General features: G+C 38.6%; 1 protein-coding gene across 4 annotated transcripts; it reads left to right on the forward strand.

Moving 5' to 3' along the window:
* Nucleotides 1–28: 28 nt before the first annotated feature.
* Nucleotides 29–26,345, forward strand: RWDD4 (RWD domain containing 4). 4 transcript variants are annotated; one of them, XR_005566259.1, is made up of 9 exons: nt 31–161; nt 524–604; nt 2,195–2,304; nt 2,415–2,559; nt 3,351–3,465; nt 4,686–4,735; nt 4,904–4,906; nt 23,771–23,850; nt 24,891–26,345. XR_005566259.1 is itself a non-coding variant. In XM_027735406.2 (8 exons), the coding sequence occupies exons 1-8, from the start codon at nt 138–140 to the stop codon at nt 6,042–6,044; spliced, it is 561 nt and encodes a 186-aa protein (XP_027591207.1). In that variant the 5' UTR covers nt 32–137; the 3' UTR covers nt 6,045–7,047. The 4 variants fall into 4 exon arrangements, 3 of the variants coding, with proteins under 3 accessions (XP_039244645.1, XP_039244644.1, XP_027591207.1); XM_027735406.2 differs by lacking the exons at nt 23,771–23,850; nt 24,891–26,345 and adding an exon at nt 6,012–7,047 and having other exon boundaries at nt 32–161; XM_039388711.1 differs by lacking the exons at nt 4,904–4,906; nt 23,771–23,850; nt 24,891–26,345 and adding an exon at nt 4,818–4,903 and having other exon boundaries at nt 29–161.
* The last annotated feature ends 1,304 nt before the right edge of the window (nt 26,346–27,649 follow it).

The raw sequence follows: 27,649 nt of genomic DNA on the forward strand, positions 1-27,649 counted from the left end.
GCGGGCCAATGGGACAGCAGGGGGCGGTGCCCCGCTGAAGGCGTGTCCGTGCGGGGGCGGTGGGGCCGCGCAGCCAGGCCCGCCCAGCCCCGGCGGGAACGGGCACGAGCCGGGCCACGGAGAGTGGGGCTGAGGCCATGGCGGCCAACGAGGACCAGGAGGTGAGTCCTAGGCTCTGCTCACTGCGAGAGAGCGGGCCCAGGACGGGAGGGAGGGAGAGAGGGAGAGAGGGAGAGAGGGAGAGAGGGAGAGAGGGAGAGAGGGAGCATGGATGCATGGATGCATGGATGCATGGATGCATGGATGCATGGATGCATGGATGCATGGATGCATGGATGCATGGATGGAGCCGCCGGATGGGGAGGGTGGGCGGCGCGGGAGGCGGCCGGTGCTGGAGCAGTGAGGGGCGGGAGGAGGGAGCCGAGGGTGGCGGGGCCGGGCGCGGCTTCGCGCACCCACCGCGGGCGGGTGCGAGCGCCGTGCGGGGCCGCGATCAGTAACCCCTGCTCTGCCCTGGCTGCAGATGGAGCTGGAGGCGCTGCGCTCCATCTACGAGGGAGATGTGTGCTTCAGGGAGCTCAGCCCCGTGTCCTTCCAGTACAGGGTAAGGCGAAGTTGCACCCTGAAGTTACTTTGCTGCCTTGTAGTTGCCGTACCAGGGGTTTCTAAGCCGAAGAGGTGTCCGATGTTCAATGAAGGGTAGATCCGTAGGCTGCTGTTTCAGAATCTTTGGTACAGTGATGCTTCATAATTCATGTTTAGGACCCTGCTCCCAGTGTGGGTTTATCACAGAATGGATGAGGTTGGAAGGGACCACAGAGGGTCATGTGGTCCAACCTTCCTGCTCAAGGAGGGTCATCCTAGAATACATTGCACAGAATTGTATCCAGATGGTTCTTGAATATCTCCAGTGAGAGAGACTCCAGAACCAATCTGGGCAACCTGTTCCACTGCTTGGTTATCCACACAGTAAAGAAGTCCTTCCTTATTTTCAGATGGAAGTTCCAGTACATCCCTTTCTGCCCCTTACCTCTCATCCTATTGCTTGGCACTACAAGCCAGTTATCCCTTAGCCTTGCATCTCTATGCCTGGTGTAGTGAGAATTATCAAACTCTCTGAAGGAGCCAGCCTGCTGAGTAATATGTCCCCTGGCTGGTCAGAAATGTAGAGACTTACAGAGATGTTTGCGTGTAAAACTTTAAACCTTCATTGCCGCTCAGTTACAAGGTTCCAGTCTCTCATCCAGAGGCAGCTGGACATGCTCTGTCTACCTGCTAAAGAGAAAATCCATGAAATGCTTTGGGCACATGCACTGGTACCGTTCTGCTCAGGAGAGACATACAAGGAGTGCCAAGCTCAAGATATGCAGCTAGATTATGGCATGAAATTCTCGCCAGCTTTCTCAGATTTAAAGACCTGGACGTTCTTCTGAGCACAGACTGAGGCAGATCTTTGGATGGCCGGAGGACTTTACTGACGAAAATTTAGGCACCCATGGGACAGAAGGGAGACTTCTGGAAATACCATATGCATGTACTGGCGAGAAGACATCTAGAATCACCTTTTTGTGACTTCTCAAATAACTTAAGAATAGTGTCAGTAATTGTAATGAGATATGGGTCAATTTAATTAATAGCTCAATTTAATTAATAGTCCCATCCATGTAAGTGCAGCCTTTCTTCACTGATAGGATCATTCTTAGTAAATTTAATTTCCTCAGAAGGGGAAATGTGACATGCCTACAAGTCTACAGTGTGTCGTTTTACATTTCACTAGCTTTGGTCATTTCTAATTTTTATTAGATGAAAAATAATTGCCAAAAGTTAGGAAAACTCAATTTAAATGCAGTAAAACAGTGTCAGACGAAGACAATAATACACCTCTCCCCCGAAGAAGGATTTGTATTACGAGAAGGCGTAACGCAGGTAAGTGAATGACAAAAAATTCGTATGCCATCTTTCAGACCGTCATGTCTTGCACCTGTCTCGCATACGGAGCACAGCTGTTTTGTAATCAGTGTGCTTCGAAATGCTTTTTCTAGATAACAGCTTTATTTTCTGACTGATAACTTTATGAAAATAGTTGTTGTCTCAAGAAATTTGGTTGGTCTAAAAGAAATAAAAGACTTCTGTATTGATATTGTAATTCTTAGTAGGTGACTGGAAACAGATAAAGTTTTTCTTTTCCTTTCAGATAGGTGAAAGTGGTGATCCCAAAGCCTTTCTAATAGAAGTTTCTTGGCCAGAAACATATCCACAAACAGCACCAGTCATATCGATGGATGCTTTCTTCAACAACACGATGTAAGTATTTATGACAGCTTCACTCCTTGGCCTTGTACGTGGGGGCTTTTTGTTTGGTAAACTTTTCTTCATCTGTCTAGTTTATAGTTTAGTTTAATGGTTTCTTTTAGATCTGCAGCTATTAAGCAAAGTATATTGGAGAAGTTAATGGTAGAAGTTGAAGCGAATCTTGGAACTGCTATGACATACACACTTTTTGAATATGCCAAAGACAATAAGGATGTGTTCATGGAAAATCAGCCTGTTAACACTGTGGTAAGTAGATAAATTCAGGTTTTGCTTTTGTGCTTTTAAAACTGAAAAAAAAATGGTTGTTATTTCTCTGAATACTTTATAGCTCTCTCTTTAGGTTGTAAATCAGTTCATTGGGTATACACATTAGTGGCTAAAATTGTCACACAGAGTATGGTGCCGCAGTGCTCTGTGGTCACAGTTGTTATATTTGATTGTTACTTTGTTGTTATACCGAAATGTTTGTGGGCTGCTGTTATGTCCCACACGGTGACATAAAAATGGAGACTTGGAGCAGAAGCAAAACTAAAGGAAGCTGAAACAGAGATTTAAGGTGTCTGCTGAGGGTTGGAAGGGTGGCAATTTACTGCAGCCCTTCTGAAATGCAATGGATTGCATAAGTGCACCTCCAGGGTCTTAAGGAGTCAGACTGAGTCAATTTGTAGTTTCTGTGTTCTGTAAGGACATTATTTGCCATCATAGTGCTGCAGATTTGCTCTGAGGAAGGACAAATTATTTCCATGTTTGGGAAGCCTGAATCCCCTCACTAAAATGTAAATCACACTCCATGATAAATTTGAAAAGTGTAAGAGGTGCCTTTTCCAACTGTAAAAGAGAATAATTCTAATCCGCAACACATGTTTTTCAAAACTATGGTCCTGATTGTATGTTGATTAAAAGCTGCAGGCTGCTGACAACATTACTTCTTTCTGACAGCCAGGATATTTCAGTATGTCAGGTTTGGTAATCACACCACACAGAGGTATTCACGGAACTAATATGCAAATATTTACAACCACTTTTATCTTTCTCAGACTTCAGTAAGCAATAGTATTGCAATTGGAACTCCTGATGTGCCTGCAAGTAAGAAAAAAGAGAAAAAGGAACAGTTATCCAAAACCCAGAAACGAAAGCTAGCTGATAAAACAGGTTTGTTTACTATAATATTCTTTTTTTGGTCAGTATGAAAATCCAAATTTTATAGGAATTACATCTTGCTGGAGTCAGAGTCAGTACTCATTTGTTTATAAGATTAACTGCTTTAAGTCTGTGGTCTCTGTTTTACTTGTTCTATGTGAATTATTCTTGCCTGAGATGTTGGTTCTAGTTAAAGCAACTTTCTACAGAGTAGGGATTTCACAATGTCATTGTCTTCTAGGGTTTTTTTAATTCAATTTTTGACAGAAGTGAAATTTTCAATACTTGTTGGAGGAGAGGATTTAGGACCTCTATCAACAGAAGATGTATTTTTTTGATGGGCCCTCATAAATAATTCACGTTATTAAAAATGTAATTTCTAAATGAAAGTATTTGTTTTCAAACCCAAAATAAAACATCTGATTTAGTTTGTATTTTAGAAATAGAGGTGCTTCTGCAGATATTTAATGCTTTCAATGAAATAGTAGTGTTTTGATTGAAAGCTGTTGGTTACTTCAGTTGATTCAGCTGATGAGTCGTGTTCAGCCTTAGCTTTTACTAATGATCTGGATAATACAATCCTATTGCAGCAATAAGTTGTACCCTGTGATAGAGGTTTCTGCATATAATCTACCTAACCTAATGTATAGTTGGTAGACTTAATGTAAACTGTATAGAGGAAAAGCTGCATAAAATTTTGTTCTTTGACAGAATTCATCATTGCTAGTCAGCCCAGCTCATGTTAGAGTTACCTTCTAAGTTAAATTTCAGGTGGACTGAGGTGTTTTTATTCAAACGGAATTACTTTGAATCACATAATCACAGAACCATCAAGGTTGGAAGAGACCTTCAAGTTCATCCAGTTCAACCATCAACCCAGCACCACCATAATCATCCCTAAACTGTATCCCCAAGTGCCACATCCAGATGTCTCTTGAACACTTCCAGAGATGGCGACTCCACCACCTCCCTGGGCAACTTATTCCAATACCTAACCACTCTGTCAGTGAAAAATGTTTTTATAATGTCTAACCTCTTCTGCCACAGCTTAAGGCCATTTCGTCTCATGCATTCACTTGGGGTTGGTTAAAGAAAAAGCTGTTTTGTCCTCATGGCTTCATAGTGGAGAAATCGAGGAGTTTGGATATTTAGAATTTTGTACCTTGATTTTGAAGAAAGATAAATATTCCCCTTAGCTTGTGTGTTGAAAATAAAACCTTCTTATTCTGCAGATAACAAAGGGGAGCTTCCACGAGGATGGAACTGGGTGGACGTAATTAAGGTAACATGACTGTATTATATGCAATATTATGAAACTACTGTGTATGTACATTAAAAATGATTTGTACTTATATCTGAAGAAGACTGATCTGATATGTTTTTTCTTGCTTTTCTTCCAACTATGTTTGGATTTGACTATGGTGTCTGATTAATTTCTATATGTGTCCAGCATGTAAGTATTTTCAAGTTATCTTTTTTTACTGTAAGTAAAGAAAGAGTAAGAACAGTTGCTTATTTTGGGTTCTAAATTATGTATTTCTCAAATGCTTTAAAGTGCTAGTCCTTCCGAATATTAGTCAGGACTTTGGTTGCTCTTTTCACCTTGATTGTTTTAGTATTTATTTACTGAGCAGCTAAATTTTAATTTTATGATGAGAGGGCTTTGCTAACCAAATGTACTGCAAGTATACTGTCTTCTATGAGAACAAGATTCAAAATAAAATTAGTGGTGCTGCTGGGTTCTGGAGAGCAGTGGATAAGTAAGCAGAAAAAGGGAGCTGTGCCAAGTGGGAGCAACTTACTGTCTCCTACAAGCCCAATTCTCTGCTACAACTACTCCAGTGGATAATTATTTTCTATTTGCCCCTCAGCACTGAATTTTTCCATGCTCTTGTATTTGCTGATTCAGTGAAAATCACTGCTTGACAATTTTAAAAGCAAACTATTTTATTTTACACAACTGTGAGTAATTTTCAGTGTAAGGCCTAATACCAGTTCCAGTTGTTAAATAAGAGCAAGCAAATGATGAGGGTGGTTTTGGGCAGAGTCCTTCTAAGTTGTAAGCGCCTATTTGTAGTGGATATCTTGGATTCCAGATAGATTTCATAACAGGCATACTGCATTTAATAGTTTTAAATTTAGCTTTAAAAACTGAGAAATATGAAGTTAATGTCTGTTTTTATATTGTTTAAATTTCTATATGGGAATTCTCTCAGAGATGTGTGAAAATAATGTTCCATTACTTCATCTTTTTTATTTTGGAGAGCTTGTGATGGAGCCTTCAAATTAAATAGAAACAGTACCCTGAGGTTTTTCTGAAATTTGTTGCTGGTTTTTTTAAAATTCAACTTTCATGTTCAGGAAGTAAGCTCATTTAGTGTTTAAGTTTAAGAATTAATTCTGATGCTTTTCAGTCTCTTGGTACAGTAGCACAGTCTGTATTGTTAATTAAGTATACATGTGTTCAATGTGAGATGGAGATAAAGTTGTTCTTGTTTCCTAATAAATGGAATGGCAGTCTAAACTTTGAATACTTTCTTTTTGTGTCTCTTTTATAGTTAAGCAAAACTGGTTCTAAAGATGATGAATAAAGGACTTTGGTACAAGGAAACTCCACCTTTTAATACAGTGCAATTTTGGGTCACCATCTCTCTCTTAATAACTTTTGTATTTGCTGAAGTAAACATTTTATAAAGCTCGATTTCCTAACTTGTAAATCTAGTCACACAAGTTTATCTAGAGACTATGTAGTCTTCTTTGGAAAAAAAAAACAAAACAACAAACTTGCCTTAAATGAAGGTTAGATTGTGATCAAGGATATAGAGAGCCAGTGTGGTGAAGTGAATAGTGCTGCAGTGTTTCTTAATTTATATTTTAGTCTGTAGTAAAATCCTGTTATAGTGAACCCAATGATACTGTAAACATTTCCTGATGTTCTTATTCCAATTGAAGAAAAAAGCACTATAACAGTGATTGGTCACTTGACAGTTTAATTCATCAAAATAAATTATTCCATGGAAATCAGACCTTTGTCATTTCTTTATCTAATATGAACATAGAAGGAGAACATTAAAAGTGTTGCATTGCTAAACAGACTAGAGCTTGTGGTCTCATTTCACTAGTTAAAATAGTAAATACTAGTGAAAGCAAGGCCAGATATTCTAGTCTGCTCAGAAATGAATGGTTATAGCAGAAGTGTGTCTTCTTTACTCTTGCAATATCCCATCTGTTGGTCTTTCTCCAGTGTGCATCTTTACAGGTGGCTGGATGTCTGAGGGGCAGGAAAAGTGCTTTCTTGCAGTGTCTCAATAAGTGTTGGGATTTTGTAGCTCTTTCACTGGAGAAATGGGCATTCTTTAGAGGGGTTTGCTGACTGAGTGGTGGGACAGTGGAAATCAGCAATTTGTCAAACATATTGGGAGAACTCTTTTTTGGGTGAGCTCTTTTTTTTTTTTTTTCCTAATCTGCCTCTCTTGTATGAGAAAGAGAAGTCATATTTACTATATAAACTGCTATTGAATACAAGATGCCTTAATGTCCTTTATTATTTTTGTTTGGTTTGAGATGAACTTTAATAAATGCCTATTTATCTGCTGTGGTATGTGTTTATTTTTTTTTAATTGTGTAGTGCCTACTGTGCTGTGCAAGTTTGGACTTGCAAAAGCTTTCTTTTACAAAGAAAGCATTCTTAAAAATTGGTGGAAGAATTGTGTCTTCCCTCTTGTGGTATATGTTTACATGATACTCAGGGTAGCTGTGTTACTAGTATGAGGGTCAATCACCTCACTGAGAGTTACAGGGACAGTATCCATTGTGTTCAGTACACGCAGCAAGTCCAGCGCCCCTTTGAAAGAGTGCACTCCGCTGTGTACAGCACTCTTCATTTCAGAGAGTCGTGATTTCTTTTTGAACTCAACTCTCATGTAGTAAAAGGTTGTAAAGTGCACATGAGAGGACCTTTTCCAAACAATGCAGTCTTGACTTTGACATAAACTGGAGGCTCATGGCTGTACCCTGAGCAAGAGTGTCTGATGGGGAATACCACTGCAGGTAGAAGTTGCTCTGGCAGTATGTCGTGAACCTGTGACAGGGAAGGGCATTTAGCTTTAGTCTCTGCCAGTGTCAGAACAAGCAGGACTCTTTCTATTCACTAGTTCCCCAAGGGGAATCGACTTGTCTTGTCGACTTGTCTTATCCTTGGTGTATAAATCAAGTTGCCATGACAATTTATCTGATTAAAGATTAGTTAGGGAGGGTGGGGGAAGGACAAGTAAGAACCACATCTCTTGCTCTTTACAGTGTTACTGTGTGTAGCTTATTAACCTTGTGAAATGCCTCATTTTTCAGCTCCTAGTCTGTAAATCACGTGCTCTCCTGAAGATACCTGAGTCTCCTCTGGTTCTGTTAGTAATGTACCTGCTTTGAAGTCTACTTTCAAGGGAAATATTTTGCATTGGGAACTTTTGTACCCGTTTTTCTCCTCGATGTAAATTGTGAAAGGTAATTCGTGTTTATAAACCATTTTCTGATATGATGTGATGATTGGAACGGGATCATTTAAAGAATCTAGGCACTTGATATTATGGAGAGGCCTTAGCACTGAGGGGAAGGAAAATGTAATGATTCTCATGAAGAAAGACACAACTGTAAATAGAGATCATGACTCCTGAGGAATGTCTAAACACTGTTGAAAAATCCACTCCCGCTCCCACCTTTTTTTTTTTTTTTTTTTGGTAAAAACCCACTGGCTCTGGTAAAACAGTGATGTATACTTTTTTTCAGTTGGATGAGAGTCTCTTGATCGTAGGGCTACACCACCTCTTTAAATTCACAAGTTTTGCAGTAGAATTTTGGCTGGCCTGAATAGACAAGTGTCAATCATCATCATCATCATGGCTAGGCTTCACGAACGAAGATTTGGGAAGGCTCTATCCACATTTGTTACAGATCAATACTAGTAACAATAAAGGAAAAGTAGCAGGTGTTCAAAACGCTGTTAGTATCCCGACCAAAGATGCCCCATTGCAGTGGAAGGTACCAAATGCCAGGGAATAATTCAGACTGCCTTTATGCTGAATAGAGAGGTGACAGCTGTGATTAGTCCGCAGTGTGTGCCCACTATGTCCTTCTCACCCCTGTGATCAGCCTGGCACAGATACATTGAAATCAAGGCTCATAATTTCTGCAGTCCTGCTTCAATTGGTTGTAGGTGGGGTGGATAGATAAAGTGTGCCCAACTGATGAGCAATTAGATTTTGGTGAGTAAAAGACCAGTAGAAAAAAAGCCAGCATTTCTCCATAGAGGAGCTTTGGTAAAGAGACTATCCACTATGTGGAGAGACTATCCTCCTTTCACCTGAGGGATACAAATGATTTTGGGTTATACCATGCACTTAGTCCTGTGAAAATCCTTGAACAGGTGTGAACCAGAAATAGTTCCCCTTTGGAAATTGTTTCCTTCAACAGTGTGGCACCTTAAGCACTTGCAGTTAACAGCAGAATGAAGAGGAGAGGAAATGTTCATTCAACAAAGAAAATATCAAAAGTGTGAGAATTCTGGGTGGATTGGAGGAGGAAGTGGACGGGAAAGAACATGCTTGTATACAAAACTAAAAGAGCATAGGGGATAAATTGTCGCTGCTGCAGTACAATACAACAGAACAAAAGCTAAGCATATCATTGCAGAGCTATAAATTCTGTCATGAGTTTGAGCTAAGGTGAAGGACAAGAGGATTGTGGATTTTCTTTCTGTCACTCTGGTTTCTTTCACCAACATGGACTTGACTGCATCTCAGAATGGATCTGCTTTGTGGTTATGAGAAGATATTTCTGTTTGACTAATTTATGCTTCCTGTTATTCTCTTTCTGAGCCCATGGAAGCAACCTCTGAAAGCCTGGTATAAGTTAAGACAAGGCATATTGACTAGGCATTGGAAAATATTTTATGTAGGTAAAAGAAAGAATTGACTGCTTTTTCTCTCTCTCCTTCATTCAGAGCAAAGTAAGGAGTTACTCCAAATGGCTGAATTACACAAGACATGAGAATCTATATCCAGGCACTGGTGTACTATGTCAGCCTGAAATTTTTACATAGCTATACCTTGCTACTGTGTCTGAGGATTCATGCCTGTGGTTCCTACAGATATTTATGTTTAAAGTATTGATGCTAAGAATAGGCAGAACTTTGAAAACTCTTACTGTGATTACCTACTGCAAGCTGCTTATGTTGTAAGATGGGCTAAGGTTGTAGCAATGAGAGAGAAAGCCAAGCTCTAACTGCATAGCGTTATTGGAGGGGAGTGGTGTTGTGTGGGTGTCTCTGAGGGCATAGTTTCTTCTGCAGTATCTTTATGATCAGAAAGGAAAAGTCAGTCTAGTATGAGTTTGGAAGATAACATTCAAGAAACTGTATGGAAAGAAAAAAACTATCTTTTCTTTCTCAAGGAATTATCTGCTATAGTGCCACTGAGAGGCAATAAACAGTCTTGTATGGAGCCACTCTTCAGAGCAGGATCTTACTTTAAATCAAGTAAGAGTGTCTGTCAGTTAATGGATTTTAAGATTTCCTGCAGGAAAGTCAAGTGTGAAGAAAGCATTACTATGTAAAGAGGTGCTGTCTCCACTGTAGGGAACCATTTGATCTGTACTTATAGTGAAAACTATGGTTCAATTGACCTTGAAGAGAGATATTTTATAATAGTACAGGGAAAATGTAGCAGCCCATTGATAAAAAGTACACAGCCTCTATAGGTGATTAACAAATTTTGTACAGCATTTTCAGTTTTATGTTTTTCTGTGAAGATCAGTGCTAGAATATTACCAGGTTTTAGTTGACTGATATATAGCATGATTATGATTTCCCTTTCCCCCCTTCATGCCATATGTCTTTAGATGATAAAAGTACAGGATGTAGTATAGAAAATTATCTCCAAAATCAAAATAGTGCTACAGTTACAAATCCACTCAAAGGAAATAATCTTACTCAGAAGTAAGGATGTGCCAAAATTAAAGCTGCCTGTGTGATGTTTATATGAGAAAGAATTCATAAGAAGATGTTCTTTCTGTGACTATGTGTTCTTCAGGTTTTGGTTGTGGGGTTTTTTCCCCCTTGTAGTGTCAAGCAGATGGTTAGTGCTTTTCTTCCTAGTGTCCCTCTTAGTAGGAAAGTAGTGCAAAAAATGAGTTTTAGTATGCTCCTAAGCCTGAAAAGAGAGCTAAGTTTTCACTTTGTGAAAGTAAATAAAGTAACAGAACTGTCCCTGGAACAAAGTGGACATTTGAAACAGCATGACCAAGTATAGAGGCAAATTAATTTGCTGTAGTAAAACTGAACATATCTGAGTGGCTTTAGTCTGCTTCAGAGTTTATCTCCATGCAGTGGATTTGTGACCACTAAATGCTTATGGATAATTTTAGGCTGGCTATAGAGCTGCAGTCCATGTAGTTAACCATTGCTTTCAATAAATTCGTATTACAGAAATCTGTGCAGATTCTATTGTGTTGGTAATGAGCTCTAGTTCTATCCCTTTGCATTTGATGGAAGGAGAGGAGATACACTGTTACTGCTCTGTGATGAAAGAAATCTGCATGTATGCTGTCAACAAGGGTGCTGGACTTGGTGAACAGGCACTACAGTCAGTCTGACAGCATTAAAAAGGTGAAGTTCTAAAAGATAATTTAGTAGGCTTATCTTAATGTGGATCCACTATTTTTGTATGTTTCTTTTTTTTTTTTGTTAACTTGCTTATGATGTTTAAAATGCTCTAAATACAAGCAGATACATTGGCTTATTAGCTAGTGTGTATATGTGTCAAGTGACTAACTGTTCAGTCAGATGAGTTCAAGAGCAGTTGTTCTGTGTTTCCTGATTTCATGGCAGGATGAGAGTTCTCTAACTCGTTTCACAGTGCATTCCTATAGGTAATCTTCCTCCACTGTTTTCTTCCCATCATGGGCAAAAAAAAGGTACTCAGCATCACTGTGTGTCTACTACTTGTTTTATTTCCTCCTGTTTTAAATGTATATATTTGAGGCCTCTACTACAAGCTCTAACTGGTAAATATTGGGCCGAATCTCGTTGTGATCATCACAATAATCTTTGCTTCAAAGACACAGGCCTTACTGTGTTAGATGCTGCATTGATGAACAGAAAGAAAGCAGGCGCGGTCACTGTCTTGCAGGATCAGGAAATGGGGAAGAAACACATGTATTATATGCACATGCATAGCAAATCAGATTTTAACCATTCTGCTCACAAGACACATGAAGAGACACATGCTAAATGTGAAAAGCAAACACTCAGCTTCCTTGGATATCTGTTCAGAGAGAGAAGATGACAGAATTATTGAAGAAGGAAAAGAAGGAAGAAGGAACATCTTGAGTCTGGAGCCTTAAGAACATGGTTGGTTACTCATATGAAAAATACAGTTGATAAACATACATCATTTATCTGTATGTTAAAATATCTCTAAGGTATTTTAGAAGATGATAAAATATTTTAAAGGTGTTAATGATAAACCATTGGGAGGAGGAAAGAATGTCACCAGAAGAGAGTTATACACAGGAACAAATCTAGAAATTCTGATTTGGAACTGTGAGATTCTTGTATACCAAGCAAATGCAATTTCCATTACTTACGAAGTGGAGATAATTCTAAAGCCCAGCTTCATCTTTCCAGTGAAATTCTGAGTAGTTTAGTGTTTTGAGTGTTGCAAGCTCAGAGTTTTATCTGCTGCAAGGAAGGGTAGTGCACAAAATTCGGATTTAGATGTATATTTTGCAATTGCGAATTCAGCTCATCAGTATTTAAACCTCCAATTAAAGTGTATCTTGTGAGCAGAATGGCTAAAATGTGATTTGCTACACATGTGCATATAAGCGCAGTCTTGGTAAGGTGCATCATTGCATCATATCACTTAAGGTACAAATGGACAAAGAGTATCCCCTCTAAGATTATCTCTTATTGGATAAATATTTATCCTCTGACTCATTTGAAGCTTTTGCCATCAAATGCAGCAAAATAATCAAAACTGCAATGACTTTTTATTACAACCACCTGATCTCTCTATGCATATTTGTGCTAGAATCAGAGGCAGAAAGAAATGCATTAATGGAAGAAACCTATTTTCAATTATACAACTGCTGTAGAGAAAGAGGCTGTGACTCCAGCTGATGGACCTAAGCGGGGGAGGCTTTTGGGTGGTGTTAGAAGTTATCACCCCAATGTTTTGCTACATCTGTAAATTTTGAAGAAGTATCAAGAGATGAGACATCGAAGATTTGTTGTAAGGTTTTCTGGATTTTTTTAAAAGATTTTTGAATTCTATTGAATTTGTATTTTTAGGGTACAGTAAGTACATTACTGGTTTTAGTGTATAAATAAAGGGCATATTGTAAAAGAATGCCAAAGAAGAAGGGACAATGAAGCATAGTTTTGACTGATACACACTAGTTAAGTTTGTACTGTATGTAAATCAGGTTTTTATTTATCTCCCTGTGTGTATGTATTCCTTTTCTCATTGCTTTCAGGTTTTGTTGGGCAAAAGCTTGATAATCTCATCATCCCAGGAATATTGTGAAAGAAAATCTTGTAATTAATTAAAGGTATAATTGGAAGAATGAAATTAACCAAAATAATGCAAAAGCAGAAACTGTCATGTGTTGTATCTCATGGGGCACCAAAAGAGACAATTCTGACCGAAAAAGCAGTGCAGACAGATGGTAATCAGGCAGGTGTTATTCAACATTTTTGGGAATTGGAAAATCATCAAAACAAAATATAACTGGAATTCATTCTAACAGAGAATCAGACTCAAACATTTCAGATGAGCAGGATCTGTTTAATGTGTCACCTTCATTCCTCAAGCACAACCTGCTGCTGAATGCGACAGGGAAATGTAGCTTCTTAACCAGAGGCACTGGTAGGATGAAAATTTTCATAGAATCATAGAATACACTGAATTGGAGGGGACCCATCAGGATCATTGAGTCCAACTCTTGGCCCTGTGCAGGACACCCGAAGAATCACACCATGTGCCCAAGAGCATTGTCCAAATGCTTCAACTCTGTCAGGCTTGGTGCTGTGACCACTTCCTTGGGGAGCCTGTTCCAGTGCCCGACCACCCTCTGGGTAAAGAACCTTTCCCTGATATCTAACCTAAACCTCTCCTGACTCATCTTCGTGCCATTTCCTCAAGTCCCACCACTGGTCATAAGAGTGAAGAGATCTATACCTGACCCTCTGCTTCCCTTCATGAGGATGTTGAAGGCTGCAATGAGGTCTCCCATCAGTCTCCCCCAGGCCGAACAGACCAAGTGACCTCAGCTACTCATACGGCTTCCCCTCAAGGCCTTTAACCATCTTCATTGCCCTCCTTTGGACGCTCTCCAAGAGCTTCATATCTTTCTTATGTATCCAAAAAGATTACATCAACTGGCTTCCCTTGATCCAACTAGGTGGGTTACCTTGTCATAGAAGGAAATCAGGTTTGATAAGCAGGACTTTGCTCTCATGAAGCCATGCTGGTTGTGACCAATGACTGTGTTGTCTCTCAGATGTTTTTCAATATCTCCCAGAATAATCTTTTCCATGATTTTACCAGGTACTGAAGTGACAGGCCTGTAGGTTCTAGGGTCCTCCTTCTTGCCCTTCTTGCAAGTCGGGACAACATTCACCAGCTTCCAGTCAGCTGAGACCTCTCCGGATTCCCAAGACCACTCAAAAATCACTGAGAGAGGTTTTGCAATGACATCAGCCAGCTCTTTGAGGATTCTGGGATGAATCCCATCAGGCCCCATAGATTTGTAGAGATGCAGCTGGAGCAGCAGATCCTGCACAGTTTTAGGGTTGACTGGGAGTCAATTGTTCTTGCAGTCATGGTCCTCCATCTGAGGGATTCAGTAAAGGAATAAATGTGGTTTTCCTTCCAATCTGTTAAGGAGATGAATTTTTTTCTTCATTAATCTGAAAGTGGTTCACTTCTTTAATCACTGGAATTTTTATTTCTAAGTGCTTGCATGGTAGACGTACTAAGTCTAAAGAGTTTCCTTACACATTATATCGTGCAAATGAATAGTATCTTTATTTAAATGAACAGCAGTGCTTTTCTTATTATACCCAGAAGTACAGCATTGGAAGGTATCTGAAGGACAATATTCCTGAGTTTTTATTAATGATGCTGGTAACACTGTCATCAAACAGGCATATGACATTTTATCCCTATCTTAGAGATGGTGTAACTGAGGCCCAGATGAGATATATACTTGTTAAAACAGAGGTAATAGGTCTCAAACCTGTACCTGTCCATCTGCCAAACTGTGCAGCAATTTGGTAGGCTAGAACTGCACCTATCTGAAGTAATGGTGTTCTTTATTCACCTTTTATGATTAAAGCAACTTATTAATTTTCCAGTATGTTCTCACAGCTTGTCTTTTAGTCATCTTCATAACACATTTTACAGGGATATTTTCAGCAAGGATCTGCGCACAGGCACCAAGCTAGGGGGAAATGGCTGAGTGCTTTCCAGAAACTATGTAACATATTTCAAGAGTATGCTCCACTTCTTCTCAGAGGAAGCATCCGCTGAGCTTCTTGAGACAGGTGAAACTAGAAACCCAAAATTAAAAGAAGGGCACTGAGCCAGAATAATCAGCAATACATTGTTTCCTAAAAGAGGGAAACAGATTAGTTCTACTAATAAAATAAGTTAAAGACATCACTGGTTTTGGCATTTGTCAGAATCTTGTGATAAGACAAGTGATACTTTAGTGAGTGTGTTACACTGTAATAAAGACGTAAAATAGACTTCTCAGTAACCCTAAATGCCTTTTTCTTTGCAATGTACTGTTTAATTCACTTAAATATATGGAGCTCTTTCTATAATCTGCAGGCAACTCTTTAGGCTCTACTAAAGGATCAGAAAGCCTGGAGTTGGGCCCAACAAAATAAAACACATGCTGTGAAATTCTATTTAACTGCAGCGAGTAAAATGACTACTGCAGAATAATCTTAATTAACGCAATAATAATTTAAAAGCAAAACACAGTTCATGGTTTTTCTTACAAATCTCTTCTGGTTTTCATATAAAGAACAAAGGAAAATCAAAGTGGCTGTGCATCAGAGTTAACAAAGTCACTTAGTACTTCTTTCTTAGCACAGAACTATGAGTGTTGTAAGCAGTTTCATACAAATCCATTCTGTCCCCACTCCATGATACACGAGCAGGAGGATTCAGAAATTTACAAATTAATTAGCCAGCAGAGACCACATGGAGGATTCAGTCCTACATGTCTACAAACAAGTCAGTCTGTAGTGTATATGACTTGCATGTATACCCCTCACCCCATAAAACTCTTATGTTACTTAAAATAAGTCCAAACATATGAAGCAGCATAAGGGGACAGGAACTAATTAAAATAATTCTCAGAGAAGTTTCTGGGGTATTTAATCCATTGCTTAGAATTCCAATTAAAATTCCGTATCTGGTGAAGAGCTTCTGGTACCAGATTCTTATTGGTACCTTAAAGTTGGATGGCTTCCTTTTTAAAAGGAGAAAAATATTAATTAGAAAAAAATTATTTTTATAAATTCTGTAGTTTTCTTTTGGAATGAAAGTTGTGATGTAAAATACATGCCTGCAGCTTAGTTATCATAGAATCGTGACGTGGTTAGAAGGGACCTGTAAAGGTCATCTATTTCAACTCCCCTGCAATGAGCAGGGACATCTTCAACAGAGCCCTGTCCAATCTTACCTTAAATGTTTCTAGGTATGAGGCATCTACCACCTCTCTGGGCAAACTGTTCCTGTGTTTCACCACTCCTATCATAAAAACTTCCTTATATTTAGTGTGAATCTACACTCTTTTGGTTTAAAACCATTACTTCTTGTCCTATGACAACAGGCCCTGCTAAAAAATTTGCCCCCGTCTTTACTAGGAGCCCTCTCTAAGTAGTGAAAGGCTGCAATCAGGTCTCCCCAGAGCTTTCTCTTCTCCAGGCTGAACAATCCTAACTCTTTCAGTCTTTCTTCATAAGAGAGGTGCTCCATCCCTCTGAGCATTTTCGTGGCCCTCCTTTGGACTTGCTCCAACAGGTCCATGTCTTTCTTGAGGAGCCCAGGGCTGGGTGCAGCACTCCAGGTGGGGTCTCACCAGAGCGGAGTAGAGTGGCAGAACCACCTCCCTCTACCTGCTGGCCACAGTGCTTTCAATGCAACCCAGGACATGGTTGGCTTTCTGAGCTGCAAACACACGTTGATGGCTCATGTCCAGCTTTTCATCCATTGGGTCGTCTTTAAGCATAATGTAGCTCCATAAGCAATTTAATGAATAGACTATACAGTTGCCTAAGTTGGTTCTAAGACTAAACAGTATGGGCTTGGTTCACTGAAGAACATGAACTTATGTGACCATTCTTACCCCAAATGTTTTCACACTCAATTACGGTTTTCCGATGGGAACATTGTTTTTTTTTTTCAAAACAACTGTCAGTATGTGATTCAGACCAACAAGTAAGCTTCTGAATGAAAAAAAACAATAACACAGGGATGCAAGAGTTAGTTTGGTTTATTAGTGCCACTTATGAGAGCAGAAAAGTATGATTGCTGCTATTTGCAAAGTTTCCATGCATTTTTCTGAGGTAATAAAAATATAAGTATTGTTTTGTATAGTGCAGAGATTACTGATGCTTATTTTAATATAAGAATTATCACAAACTGTCATTATCATAACTCCTGTATTTGGGATACTGCAATACAGTGTGCCTGTTGTTCTTATGGAAGGACTTAGATTTGTGCCTAAGAATATAAATTATAAAATATGTTCTAATTTTCAGTTGTTTCAGCTGATAAATGTGTGGACGTGCTTATTTTGTAGGCAAGATATCACAGATTTTAAACTCCTTTTAACAAATAATCTTTGGGGTGTGAGATTTTTGAAATAATGAATATTTTCTGAATCCTGCCAACAAAATATCTTTTAGAAAGGGCATCAAACTTTAGGTCTCTGCGATGGTTTAACCCTAGCCAGCAACTAAGTATTACACAGATGCTTGCTCACTCCACCCGTTCCCTGTGGTAGAAAGAAGAATCGCAAAAAACTCCCAAAACTTGTGGGTTGAGATAAGAACAAAATATCTTTTAGAAAGGGCATCAAACTTTAGGTCTCTGCGATGGTTTAACCCTAGCCAGCAACTAAGTATTACACAGATGCTTGCTCACTCCACCCGTTCCCTGTGGTAGAAAGAAGAATCGCAAAAAACTCCCAAAACTTGTGGGTTGAGATAAGAACTGTTTATTAATTGAAATATAATATAATATAATACTACTACTACTAAAAATAATGGTAATGAAAAGGAGAGGAATAAACCCCAAGACAGACAAGCAATGCACAATACAGTTGCTCACCACCTGCTGACCACTGCTCAGACTGACCCCGAGCAGCCATCGACAACTCCTGTCCAACTCCCCCCCAGTTCATACATTGAGCATGACATTCTGTGGTAGGGAATATCCCTTTGGCCAGTTCAGATCAGCTGTCCTGGCCAAGCTCCCTCACAGCTTCTTGTGCACTTCCTTGCTGGCAGAGCGTGGGACACTGAAAAGTCCTTGACTTAGGTAAGTACTTCTTAGCAACAACCAAACTTCAGTGTATTATCAACATTATTCTCATACTGAATCCAAAACACAGCACCATACCAGCTACTAGGAAACAAATTAACTCTATTCCAGCTGAAACCAGGACAGCCCAAAGTACCAGTCAAGAACACAGACCAAAAAAAAAAAAAGAAAGAAGAGTGTTTAACTACTTCTTCAATTTATTTTGCTCAGTATTAGGTGCGGAAAATCAATTTGCATCTGGACCGAAACACTGGTCTCTTTTCTGCCCTGAATTTGAATCATAGAATCAAAGAATCATAGAATCAGCCGGGTTGGAAAGGACATCTGAGATCATCAAGGGAGTTCAGTTCTGACAAGAACCTTGCATCTTCCACTTTTCAGCACAAATGTGTTAAGATGCAGCTTTAACTCTGGTCTCAGTTGTAATCATTAGTCAGAGGGTGTATTTATGTGTATTTTGAGCAAAATATAACAACCTGCATGTTGTTTTGTTTTGTGGTGGTTACCTTTAGCAGTAGTTGTGGTCTCTGGAGTGTACATTACCCACCAGGGGGAGCTCAAGCCAAGAACCATCTGATTTTTATAGACTCACACAATCATTTAAGGTGGAAAAGACTGGTATGATCGCTGAGTCCAGCCGGTAACCTAACACTGCCAAGTGCACCACTAAACCATGTCCCGAAGTGCCACATCTACAGCCTTTTAAATACCGCCAGGGATGGTGACTCAACCACTTCCCTGGGCAGCCTGTTCCAATGCTTGACAACCCTTCTGGTGAAGAAATTTTTGCTAAAATCCAGTCTACCTTCTTCTGGAGCAACGTGAGTTGTCCTTTCAATTTGCAGATTACTGGTGGAAGTCCTCTCTTAAACTTCGCAGGACTTTGGATTTGGGCATCTGTCCTCAAGTTAGCCTGGGAGCAGATGGCAACCAGATAAGAAATAAGTGCACGTCCCCATGCTCCCTTTTTTGGGAACTGTCACGTCAGTGTCAAAGCAAGCAAAGCAAAATCTTGTGATGTATATGTCATTATTCTTTGGGGTTTATGTATGCTGTTCTTTTTAACATGAACAAGGCCACCAAAATTGTACAAAATAGAAATATCTTTGAGAGTAAAGCAGTATTCCCTGACAAAATTAGGTCAGGTGGAAGCAAGTGTGAATAGGTAATCTGTGTCTCTAAAAAGAAGTCTCTCAAAATTCCTGACTACAAACAGGATGGAGAACATTTCTGCTCTGTGTTAAACTGAAATTTTGTTTATAAAAAAATTAATTGGCTGAAAAAGGATAGAAGGTGTAGTTCATCCGTATTATGTGTTTTGGTTTTTTTCAGCACAGAATATGTGTCAAGTGTTAAAAGTGTTTATTTTGACTGAAAATTTTGGAACTAAATATTTAAGTGTTTCCAAACTTACATATATTCATTTTTTTCCTTTAAAAAAATCACAATATTTTAGTGTATTCCATTTTATCCCAATTCATGATGATATACTGACAAGTGTTCTGACTTTTTTACTTAGCTAATTTTTTATTCAGCTCAACTACAGTGATTTCCTAACTGTGTATTATTAGAAGTTTGTTAAAATCCAAGCCATTTTTTTATTGTATCGAGCTATGTTTTCATTATTACATATAAACCGCCAGACTATGGTGAACAGGTTAGTAGCCTGACAAATCCCATAAAAAGCAATTAAAAAAAAACTTGAGAATTTTAGCTGCTTTGTCTGTCCATAAACATGAGGGCTTAACACGTGCATCTCCTTGGCTTGGCTATGCCAGTACCGACACGGGCAATGAATGAGGAACTCCTTAGGGTTTTTTTTATGATAAACAATTGGTCAAGTTGAGAGGGGTTTTATTTTTCTTGTTCTTATTTGTTAAATCATAAGATCAATTTATATTTCATTGACTTTAAAAAAAACCACTTCCTTTGACTTAGAGGATGGGAGGAGCGCTGGTCCTTCTGGACAAGTGAGCTTCTTTCCACACATTTCCTTCTGCATTTGGAATAAGTCATCCACAGAGAAATAAGTAGATGTTGAGACATGGAGATTAACAGCTGAAAGGTGGTAAAGAACAGCTTCTGATAGCATTTCTGAGTTGTAGCTGACCACATGAACATAAACAGTCTTTAGGAATAGGTGGAGTTGACTTCTTTGTACTACAAAAGACAGGAAAGCTCACACAGTTAATTATAGCTGAGCTATTATATACAAAGCTGGTCCTTATTGCCTCTGTGCTGCTTCCTACTTGCTCAAGTAATTTGTAATTTTCAGTGCCATTGCTTCCTTTGACTTCTTCAAAATGGTTAGTCTATTGGCCATAAGAATTGGGACTGATAGGAGACAGAGAAACTCCCCTAATAGTAGTTAAATTTGCTTTCTACACCACCAATTATGGCTGAACAGTCTATTAGACTTTCTACGGGATTTCTTTTTCAGTTTCAAAATCTTGTCTTGCAGAAATGGTAACAGTCACATCAAACCTCAGTTTCAGCTCAGGTTTCTGTTCCTTGACAGTATTTTGTCATGTCCTTGAGAGGAAGGTACACGACAGTTTATATCATATTGCTGTCTAATGGACTTCGCTTTATGGCTTCCTCAGTTAGAAGTTGCATTATATACTGGAGCATGAGGTTTTAATACTTTTTTTTTAATGTCTGAATCTGTTCTAAGTTACAAAAAGCTCCTTATCCATTTTTTCCAGCATTTCTGAGAGGAGGGCTTACTTCTGTACTTATTTTACTGTCAGCTTAGTTACTGATAGGATAAGTTGTCAGGACTTTTAGTAGGCATTTTCCAACATTTCAACAGGAGCGAATCTGTCAAATATAGAAAATAAAAAGAGAAATGTAAATATTTCAAAAATATGAGCAGGACACTCATAAATTTCAAACCCCAAACAAACCTTAAATTATGCAGTTTACAATTGTGTCTCTCAGCAGTGGCTGTAAAATAACTTACAGTGCTGTATGACACTTTGAATGTGCAGGTAAGGATTTTTCTAATTGAAGAAAAGAGAATGGGAGAAAATTTTACAACTTCTTGGAAGAGGAGATATATTATAATTTCTTTCAGATAGTTAACTAGCTATAAAATGACCCTTCACTTTGCTTTTTTAGGTTTTTTTAATTACTTTTTATGCTCCTCTTAATTATTTCTGACAGCTTTTTTCTTCTCCCTCTGCACTTCATTGCTGCTGTCATTTCAATCCTCTCGTTTGGATTTGTTTTTCTCTCTTGCTTTGTGTGGTGGTTATACTTCCATATTCTCTGTTTTCATATATGACTTTCCTTCCCCTTAGAATTTTATTGCCTCATACTTTATTCTGAGGTCAGGAAAGGGAAAGGAATACATGCAGCTGCAGATTCAGAAATATACTCAACTCTGTGAACCTATATTCTTTTTTTATTATTATTTCAGGGTTTTGATCTGAAGCACTCATGCCAGTTGCTGCATTAAATACTCCTTTCTTCAGGAAACACTACTGTACACAGAGATTGCTCCATACTTAAGAGATCCAGTGAAAGATTATAATCTATGTGCTTATAGAGTAGTAGAAAGTATTTTTCACTACTGAGAATTAAGGATTTAAAAATTCCTGAGTATCAGTCTTCCTTCATTATCTTTCTGTGAAAGTCAGGTCTGTTAACAATTTCTTTATATTTACTCCGTTGCTGTATAATTGATGTATTTTCATTATGCAATCTGAATCCAAATGTTATAAGGGATCCCAAGGATACATTTTGTAGCTTTGAATTCTCTCATCTTTTCAACAACCTACTGTATCTTCCAGTAACAAACCGCTACTCAAGTACTTCTTCCAAATGCAGGTTGAAGGGCATCCTCCTAGTTTGCTACACCAATCCAGCATGCAGCTTTATGTTTGTTGAGATGATTTCTGAGAACAAGGTTTGTCCTAGTGCAGCGCAGGAGTGTTCTCTCAGTTGCTGTCCTATTCCCTGTATCAGCTGGGAGTTCATTATTAATCTTCGCTATATAAATATTGTAGTCATGTAAAAAAATGATGGGCTTCCTAAGGGTGACTGGTCCACTTCTATAGCATATAATGGTAGGAAAGGACAGTAACATACTTACGCAGTATGTTTCACCGGATTTGAATGGTGACATTTAGGGGAAGTGTCTGCCACTCTCATTAATTTGATTTCAAATGGCACTGGCAATACCCTGTGTCAAAGACAGAAACATTTTGCAAAGGTAAATCCAGTTGCAATGAGTTAAGACAAAGTGTTAGAAAGCAAATGGATGAAAAAGGAAGGAAGCAATACATAAAAGGGATTGTAAAGGGGATCATCCAAATTGTATGTTGGTGTCCTTATTCAGCCCTGTTTTTTTTCACTTCTTTATCACTGGTACATCCGAAGGGTATAAAACTAGATGTGCAGATGGTGATGGCATTGGGACGACAGCAAATCATAATGAATGTTTCATCTAGATTCAGTGCAGGCAGAAACAAGGGTAAAATATTTCAGAAAAAACAAAATCAAACCATATTAAAAATTCCTACTGTATGTGACAATCTTTTATACCATTATAATGATCAGTTAACTAGCATATTTAGCAATCTGATAGTTTTTATTCCTGAACTGTCACTTCCAGAGCAATCCTTCCCTTCCCCTCCCAGTCATATCATAGTTGGTATAAAAAGTCCAAATCAGGATGCATCAGAGCATCTGGGGTTTATTCAGTGACTTGCTCATCTGGTTGTGACAGTATAGACCTGACGTTGTCATACACCTCTTGCACTGGGTTGAGCATACACATCTGGAAACAATTCAATCTTCCTTGTTCATGCACTTAAGTCTTCAGATTTTATTTAGTAGTGGGATATATTAGGGCTACAGATATGTGTTCTCTGTTTTAGTTGACTCATCTTTTCTACAGAAATAAAAAAGAAGCCATGATGTTCAGTGCTAGCAAAGGAGATGTGGTTGTTAAACTGATACACCAAGACTCTGTGGCTGCTGTTCATGGAGAAGCTGTAACTAATGACTATTTCCTTGTGATCTTTAAGTAATGAATGTTTAGAAACTATATTCTTGCTTCTCCAGAAAAGGAAGTTTTGACCAATTTTTAAAAATATGTTGGTGGCCCATGAGGTCTTCAAGAGCATCTTTTCTAAGTTCTTTTGGAATTTTTGAAAATCACTGTGGCGGCCTTCCAACAATTTAGGTGCCTAATTCTTCCTAAAAGTCTGGGCTTTTGCCCCTAACTTTTTCATCCAGCTGTGTTCTGTCTAGAAGCTGGAGATTTCGGCTCTCTCATGCCTCCATTGAACCCTCCAGATTCTGGTACCTGCATCCTATCCTGCCCAGCAGCTGCTCCAAGATCAAATTCTGTATTACTCCGTTACTTTTGGAAGGACCAGCAGGGCTGCCTTCACTTTACAGTGACATTTGACCCTGAATTTTTCTTGAGAGAACATGTTTTCTTTTCAAATAGTCTTACAGATTTTCAAACAATTACTGTTATAAAGTGCCTGTAGTGGTGTAATAGAAACCTCCCTCTTGCTATGAACAGCTCTGCTGTTCCTTACAGGGCAGCAGCTGTTATGCAAGTAGAACTTTTAGTGTTAGCATCTTTGTCTACTCTTGCACTCTTCAGGGTTGCTGCAAGGACTTTATTTGTACCTGCTTCATTAATCGTCTGGGTTATTACCTCAAGGTATTAAAATGTATTCCAGACATTAATACTACTGAGATAATACTCCGGAATGTGAAGACCACAGGCATATGGCCAAGTTACTTTCAGTTCATCCTTGAGGTGAGTGGTTTCATTTCTGCTTCCATTTCTTAAATAAAGAAGAATTTTTTATTTGGATTTGAATAATTTCTGAAAGGATCATGCAAATGGAAATCTCAAACTATTGATATTGTCATTCCATATTCTACTTCTGTAAGCTCTTCTGCTTTACCATGGTACATTGTTTAATTTCTTAATGTTTCACATAAAGATCTGCAACAAGGTAGCAATGAAAAACAGTGTGCCATGTGGTTAAAAAATTAATACCAAATAACCTGAGTGCTGTGAAATATATCATGTGACAAAGGAAATGGGCTTAAGTAGTGAGTAAGTGTGTTCATTTTGTGAAAATACAAGAAATGTGAATCAAATTTCCTGTGAATTTTGTGGAATTTTAAGGGAATTTAAATTAAGTTCCAAATGTTATGTTTGCTCCTTATCACTGAAATGTACCCTAATCCTAAAAATCTCCATTCTGGAAAGCAAGGTATGATTTTCAGTGCTGAATGAAAGTTTCTGCTGCTATCTCAATAGTTTATCAGTAAACTGAATACTAATATCAATAATTGAACATACATTTTAGATTTTCTTGTAATAGTATGAGATTTAAACATACACTTGATGGCATTAAAGTCAAACAATGGCTTATTCTAAAAAATGTCCTGTGCAGCCTGGCTCAGGAAAAGATACCTGTGTTCCTTCTGAACACAAATGTTGTGGTAAGACAGTAGGAGAGAGAAAGTTTTGCTAATTTCTACTTTCTCTGTAAACCAGATTACATTAGGCTTTATACGTAGTGATCAGCACCCTGTGTTTCACCTACAAAGTTAAATGATCACCAATGCAAACATTTGTGTACCTGGCCTTTGTGTACTTGCCAAAAAGGTGGCAAAATCCAGACAGACATTCAAGCAACTTCACAAGATTGTCCTAGTAAAATAACCAGACACAAGTGTTAACTGCAGAATATTCTATTCTTGTGTTACAAATGCTTTTTTTTTAAAATTTAACCTTAAATATGTAGGTGTTTCTCCTGAACTTCTTTGTTTACCCTTTTGTAGGGGAGAGAGCTACCTTCAAATGGAACTTGGCTGCAAAGATCAATAACCAGTAATTGACTGTTACTACAAACAAGGCAAAAAATACAACTGTTATTTGAGACATTGTGGTTATACAGACTTGTTCCAGGCATGTTCAACATATACAGATATTAGATGTTTAAACATTGCCTTTCTTTAAGTTTAGGGCACGTAGCTGACAAGACAACAGGAAAAGCACAGTGTTGCCTTTGAAAACACGACTGAAAGCCTTAACAGGTGATTCAGCCAAAAAGAGCACACAAAATGTACTACTTTCTATAATTTGGGGGCTGGATTCAGAACTAACATAATGAGCATAATGCTGAACATTGCTAGAATCATCCAGTTACAAGCAAGTTGAACATAAAGAGTTAGCCAAAGGACTCATCTTTGCAACATCTCGATGGGCAGACTTTTTTAGACCATGTCTCAGCCAAATTATAGCCAAAAAAATGGATTTTTTTTTAATTAATAATTAATTATGAGAGCTCACAACTCCAAAAGTGAGCTCCCACTGGTTTCAGTGAGGCCAGGATTTCAGCTCTGTGTTGCAACTGGATACATATATATCTGCGCTGGGAAACTGGAGATGACTGCCATGGAATTATTCAAAAGATTCATAAACCAAGCCACTTCAAACATTAAAACACAACAAAGACAACTCTGTAGGCAGAATAATTACTAGTCATAAATTGTGAGTGGTTTGGGGTTTTTTGTCTTGGAGGTGTTGTATGCAGGAATCTCAGTGCTGGAGTGGTTACATTGTGAAACAGTAAAATCAGAATGCTATGCTGTTAGAATGGAAAAGATAGAAATCATTGAAATTGAGCTGATGAAGGATACAGAACTCTTTGTATTTACAAACAAGGGATTTGCCTCTCTTCTGGATTCTCTAACACTCATTTTTCATATACTAAATACAAATTTACTCATAAAATAAGTTTGGGGGGTTGTGCATGCTTATGGGCTTTTTTTTTTACATTTCTGCAAAGCCTAATTAAACAAGACATTTGCTTAGATAATTAATTACACAAAGCAGGCAAGGCATTTTTTAAATATATTTTTACTAGACTCTGTTAACTTATTACCTTTTGAAAAAAGTATGTGAAGAAACAGTCAGGTCACTACATCGTCCCTTGCCAAAGTAAAGAGTACAGGATTCTTGAGGAATTCTACTGCTTGGCCTCTCTGAAATTAGGTAAGAGTTTGTCTCTGGCACTGACTGCATCATCCACAAAGTTTTATGTATAGAAAAAAATCATATGTTTGTGTTCCATAAAACTAACTGCTAAATACTTTTAATTAGAATGATTGGTCAGTCAACCATCTTAATTTCTTTTATTTTCTTGAGTCACAATAGTTGTTAGCATAATGGTAATTCTCTTAAAATCCATCAGATACTTGAGGAAGTCTCTAAATAAAGTTACCATCTGAAAATAAGCAATTCTTTACAGTATATTGTGTTTCTGAGTGGAAACTTTAAGTCTGGTTAAGGTCAGCTTTACTTAGTTTCAAAGCTACTGTGGGACTCGAACTGTGAGCTAAGGCCCCGTTTTCCAGAAATGGAGGGAGACAAAAGAAGTTGCTTTCTGTGGATAAAACTCTCTAACAGTAATAAAGACCTCACTGGAGCAGAAAGATGCAACTCATTCTTCCCTGTGCCTGTTGGACTGAGTTGGTTTTCTCTAGCATTTGTGAGGTCTGTGAGAAATGTTTGGATAAGATCTTTTGGTGCTGTTCCCAGAACATAGTTCATGTGATATCAAAGAATCCTGATGTTTTGCCAGGGAACTTTTTGTCATTGGGAATTTGGAGGCTGGGTTTGTAAAGGATTGGATGAGCTGCAATACAAAGGCAACTCTTGAGCAACCTATTCTGGCAGGCCATCTTCTGTCAAAGGCCACCAGGGACCTGTACCAGCAGACTCCACCCAAAAGAAGAAGGGAGCAAAGGAGAGACAGGTGACAACTTCAACTTCTGTAGCACTGCAGAGCTGAAGCTGAAACATCAGTTGTCCAGGCCATGGATTTGCACTGAAATATGAATTACTGGAATAACTAAAGGAGGTCACTGTAACCTTCCTTAAAGCCAGAGTGTCCTTGTCTTGAAGCAGGGAGATCAGAGATGAAGACCAGACTGATGTGCAATTATTATATTCCTTCAACTGCAAGAATTGGTGACCCTAGCTGCCTGAGAAGTGGGAAGGAGGGGTTGTGACTGTCCTCACTCAAATACTGTTTCAGTAGCATTACCATCTCTCTGCACATCAGTCTAAAGCAGTGGTTCCCAATCTTTTTTTCCACCTGACACCCCTAAGTTTTGTTCACTGACAGGACAGTTCTGGGTGAATGGACAGTCCTGGGTGAATGGAAGGTAGGCATACAGAGAGTTTTCCTCACTACTTCCTTTCACCTTCTGAAGTCTGGAGTTGCAGACAGTATGTTTTGACTTCTGAGTAAATGCAAGGAATTTATTCTACCACTGCTGTTCACAGTAGTTACTTAAGGTGCAGTCTGTCACCACTTGCTTACAATATACAAAAGATGAGAAAGAAGGAGGTTTTCAGAAGCCTTAAATTTGTAGTGATCATCTCTTAGGTATATTGTGCATCTTTTGTGCTTAGTGGAGATGAAAAGGTGAGAATCCTAATGTATCAAGTTTATATAGCTTCAGCTCACAAAATATTATTCTGCTTACTAATGCATATGTTATGTAAGAATTGTTAGAAATCTGAGAAGCTA

Source organism: Pipra filicauda, unplaced genomic scaffold (genome assembly GCF_003945595.2).
Source record: "Pipra filicauda isolate LSUMZ 115617 unplaced genomic scaffold, ASM394559v2 scaffold67_size6003252_pilon, whole genome shotgun sequence".
In the NCBI taxonomy this organism is placed as follows: domain Eukaryota; kingdom Metazoa; phylum Chordata; class Aves; order Passeriformes; family Pipridae; genus Pipra; species Pipra filicauda.

Bases quoted from the DNA above. Each gene is read 5' to 3' on its own strand.
- RWDD4 (XM_039388710.1), top strand. From the start codon at position 138: ATGGCGGCCAACGAGGACCAGGAG. The intron at 2,305-2,414 runs GTAAGTATTTAT...GGTTTCTTTTAG, and splicing joins GCTTTCTTCAACAACACGAT to ATCTGCAGCTATTAAGCAAA. The intron at 2,560-3,350 runs GTAAGTAGATAA...TATCTTTCTCAG, and splicing joins ATCAGCCTGTTAACACTGTG to ACTTCAGTAAGCAATAGTAT.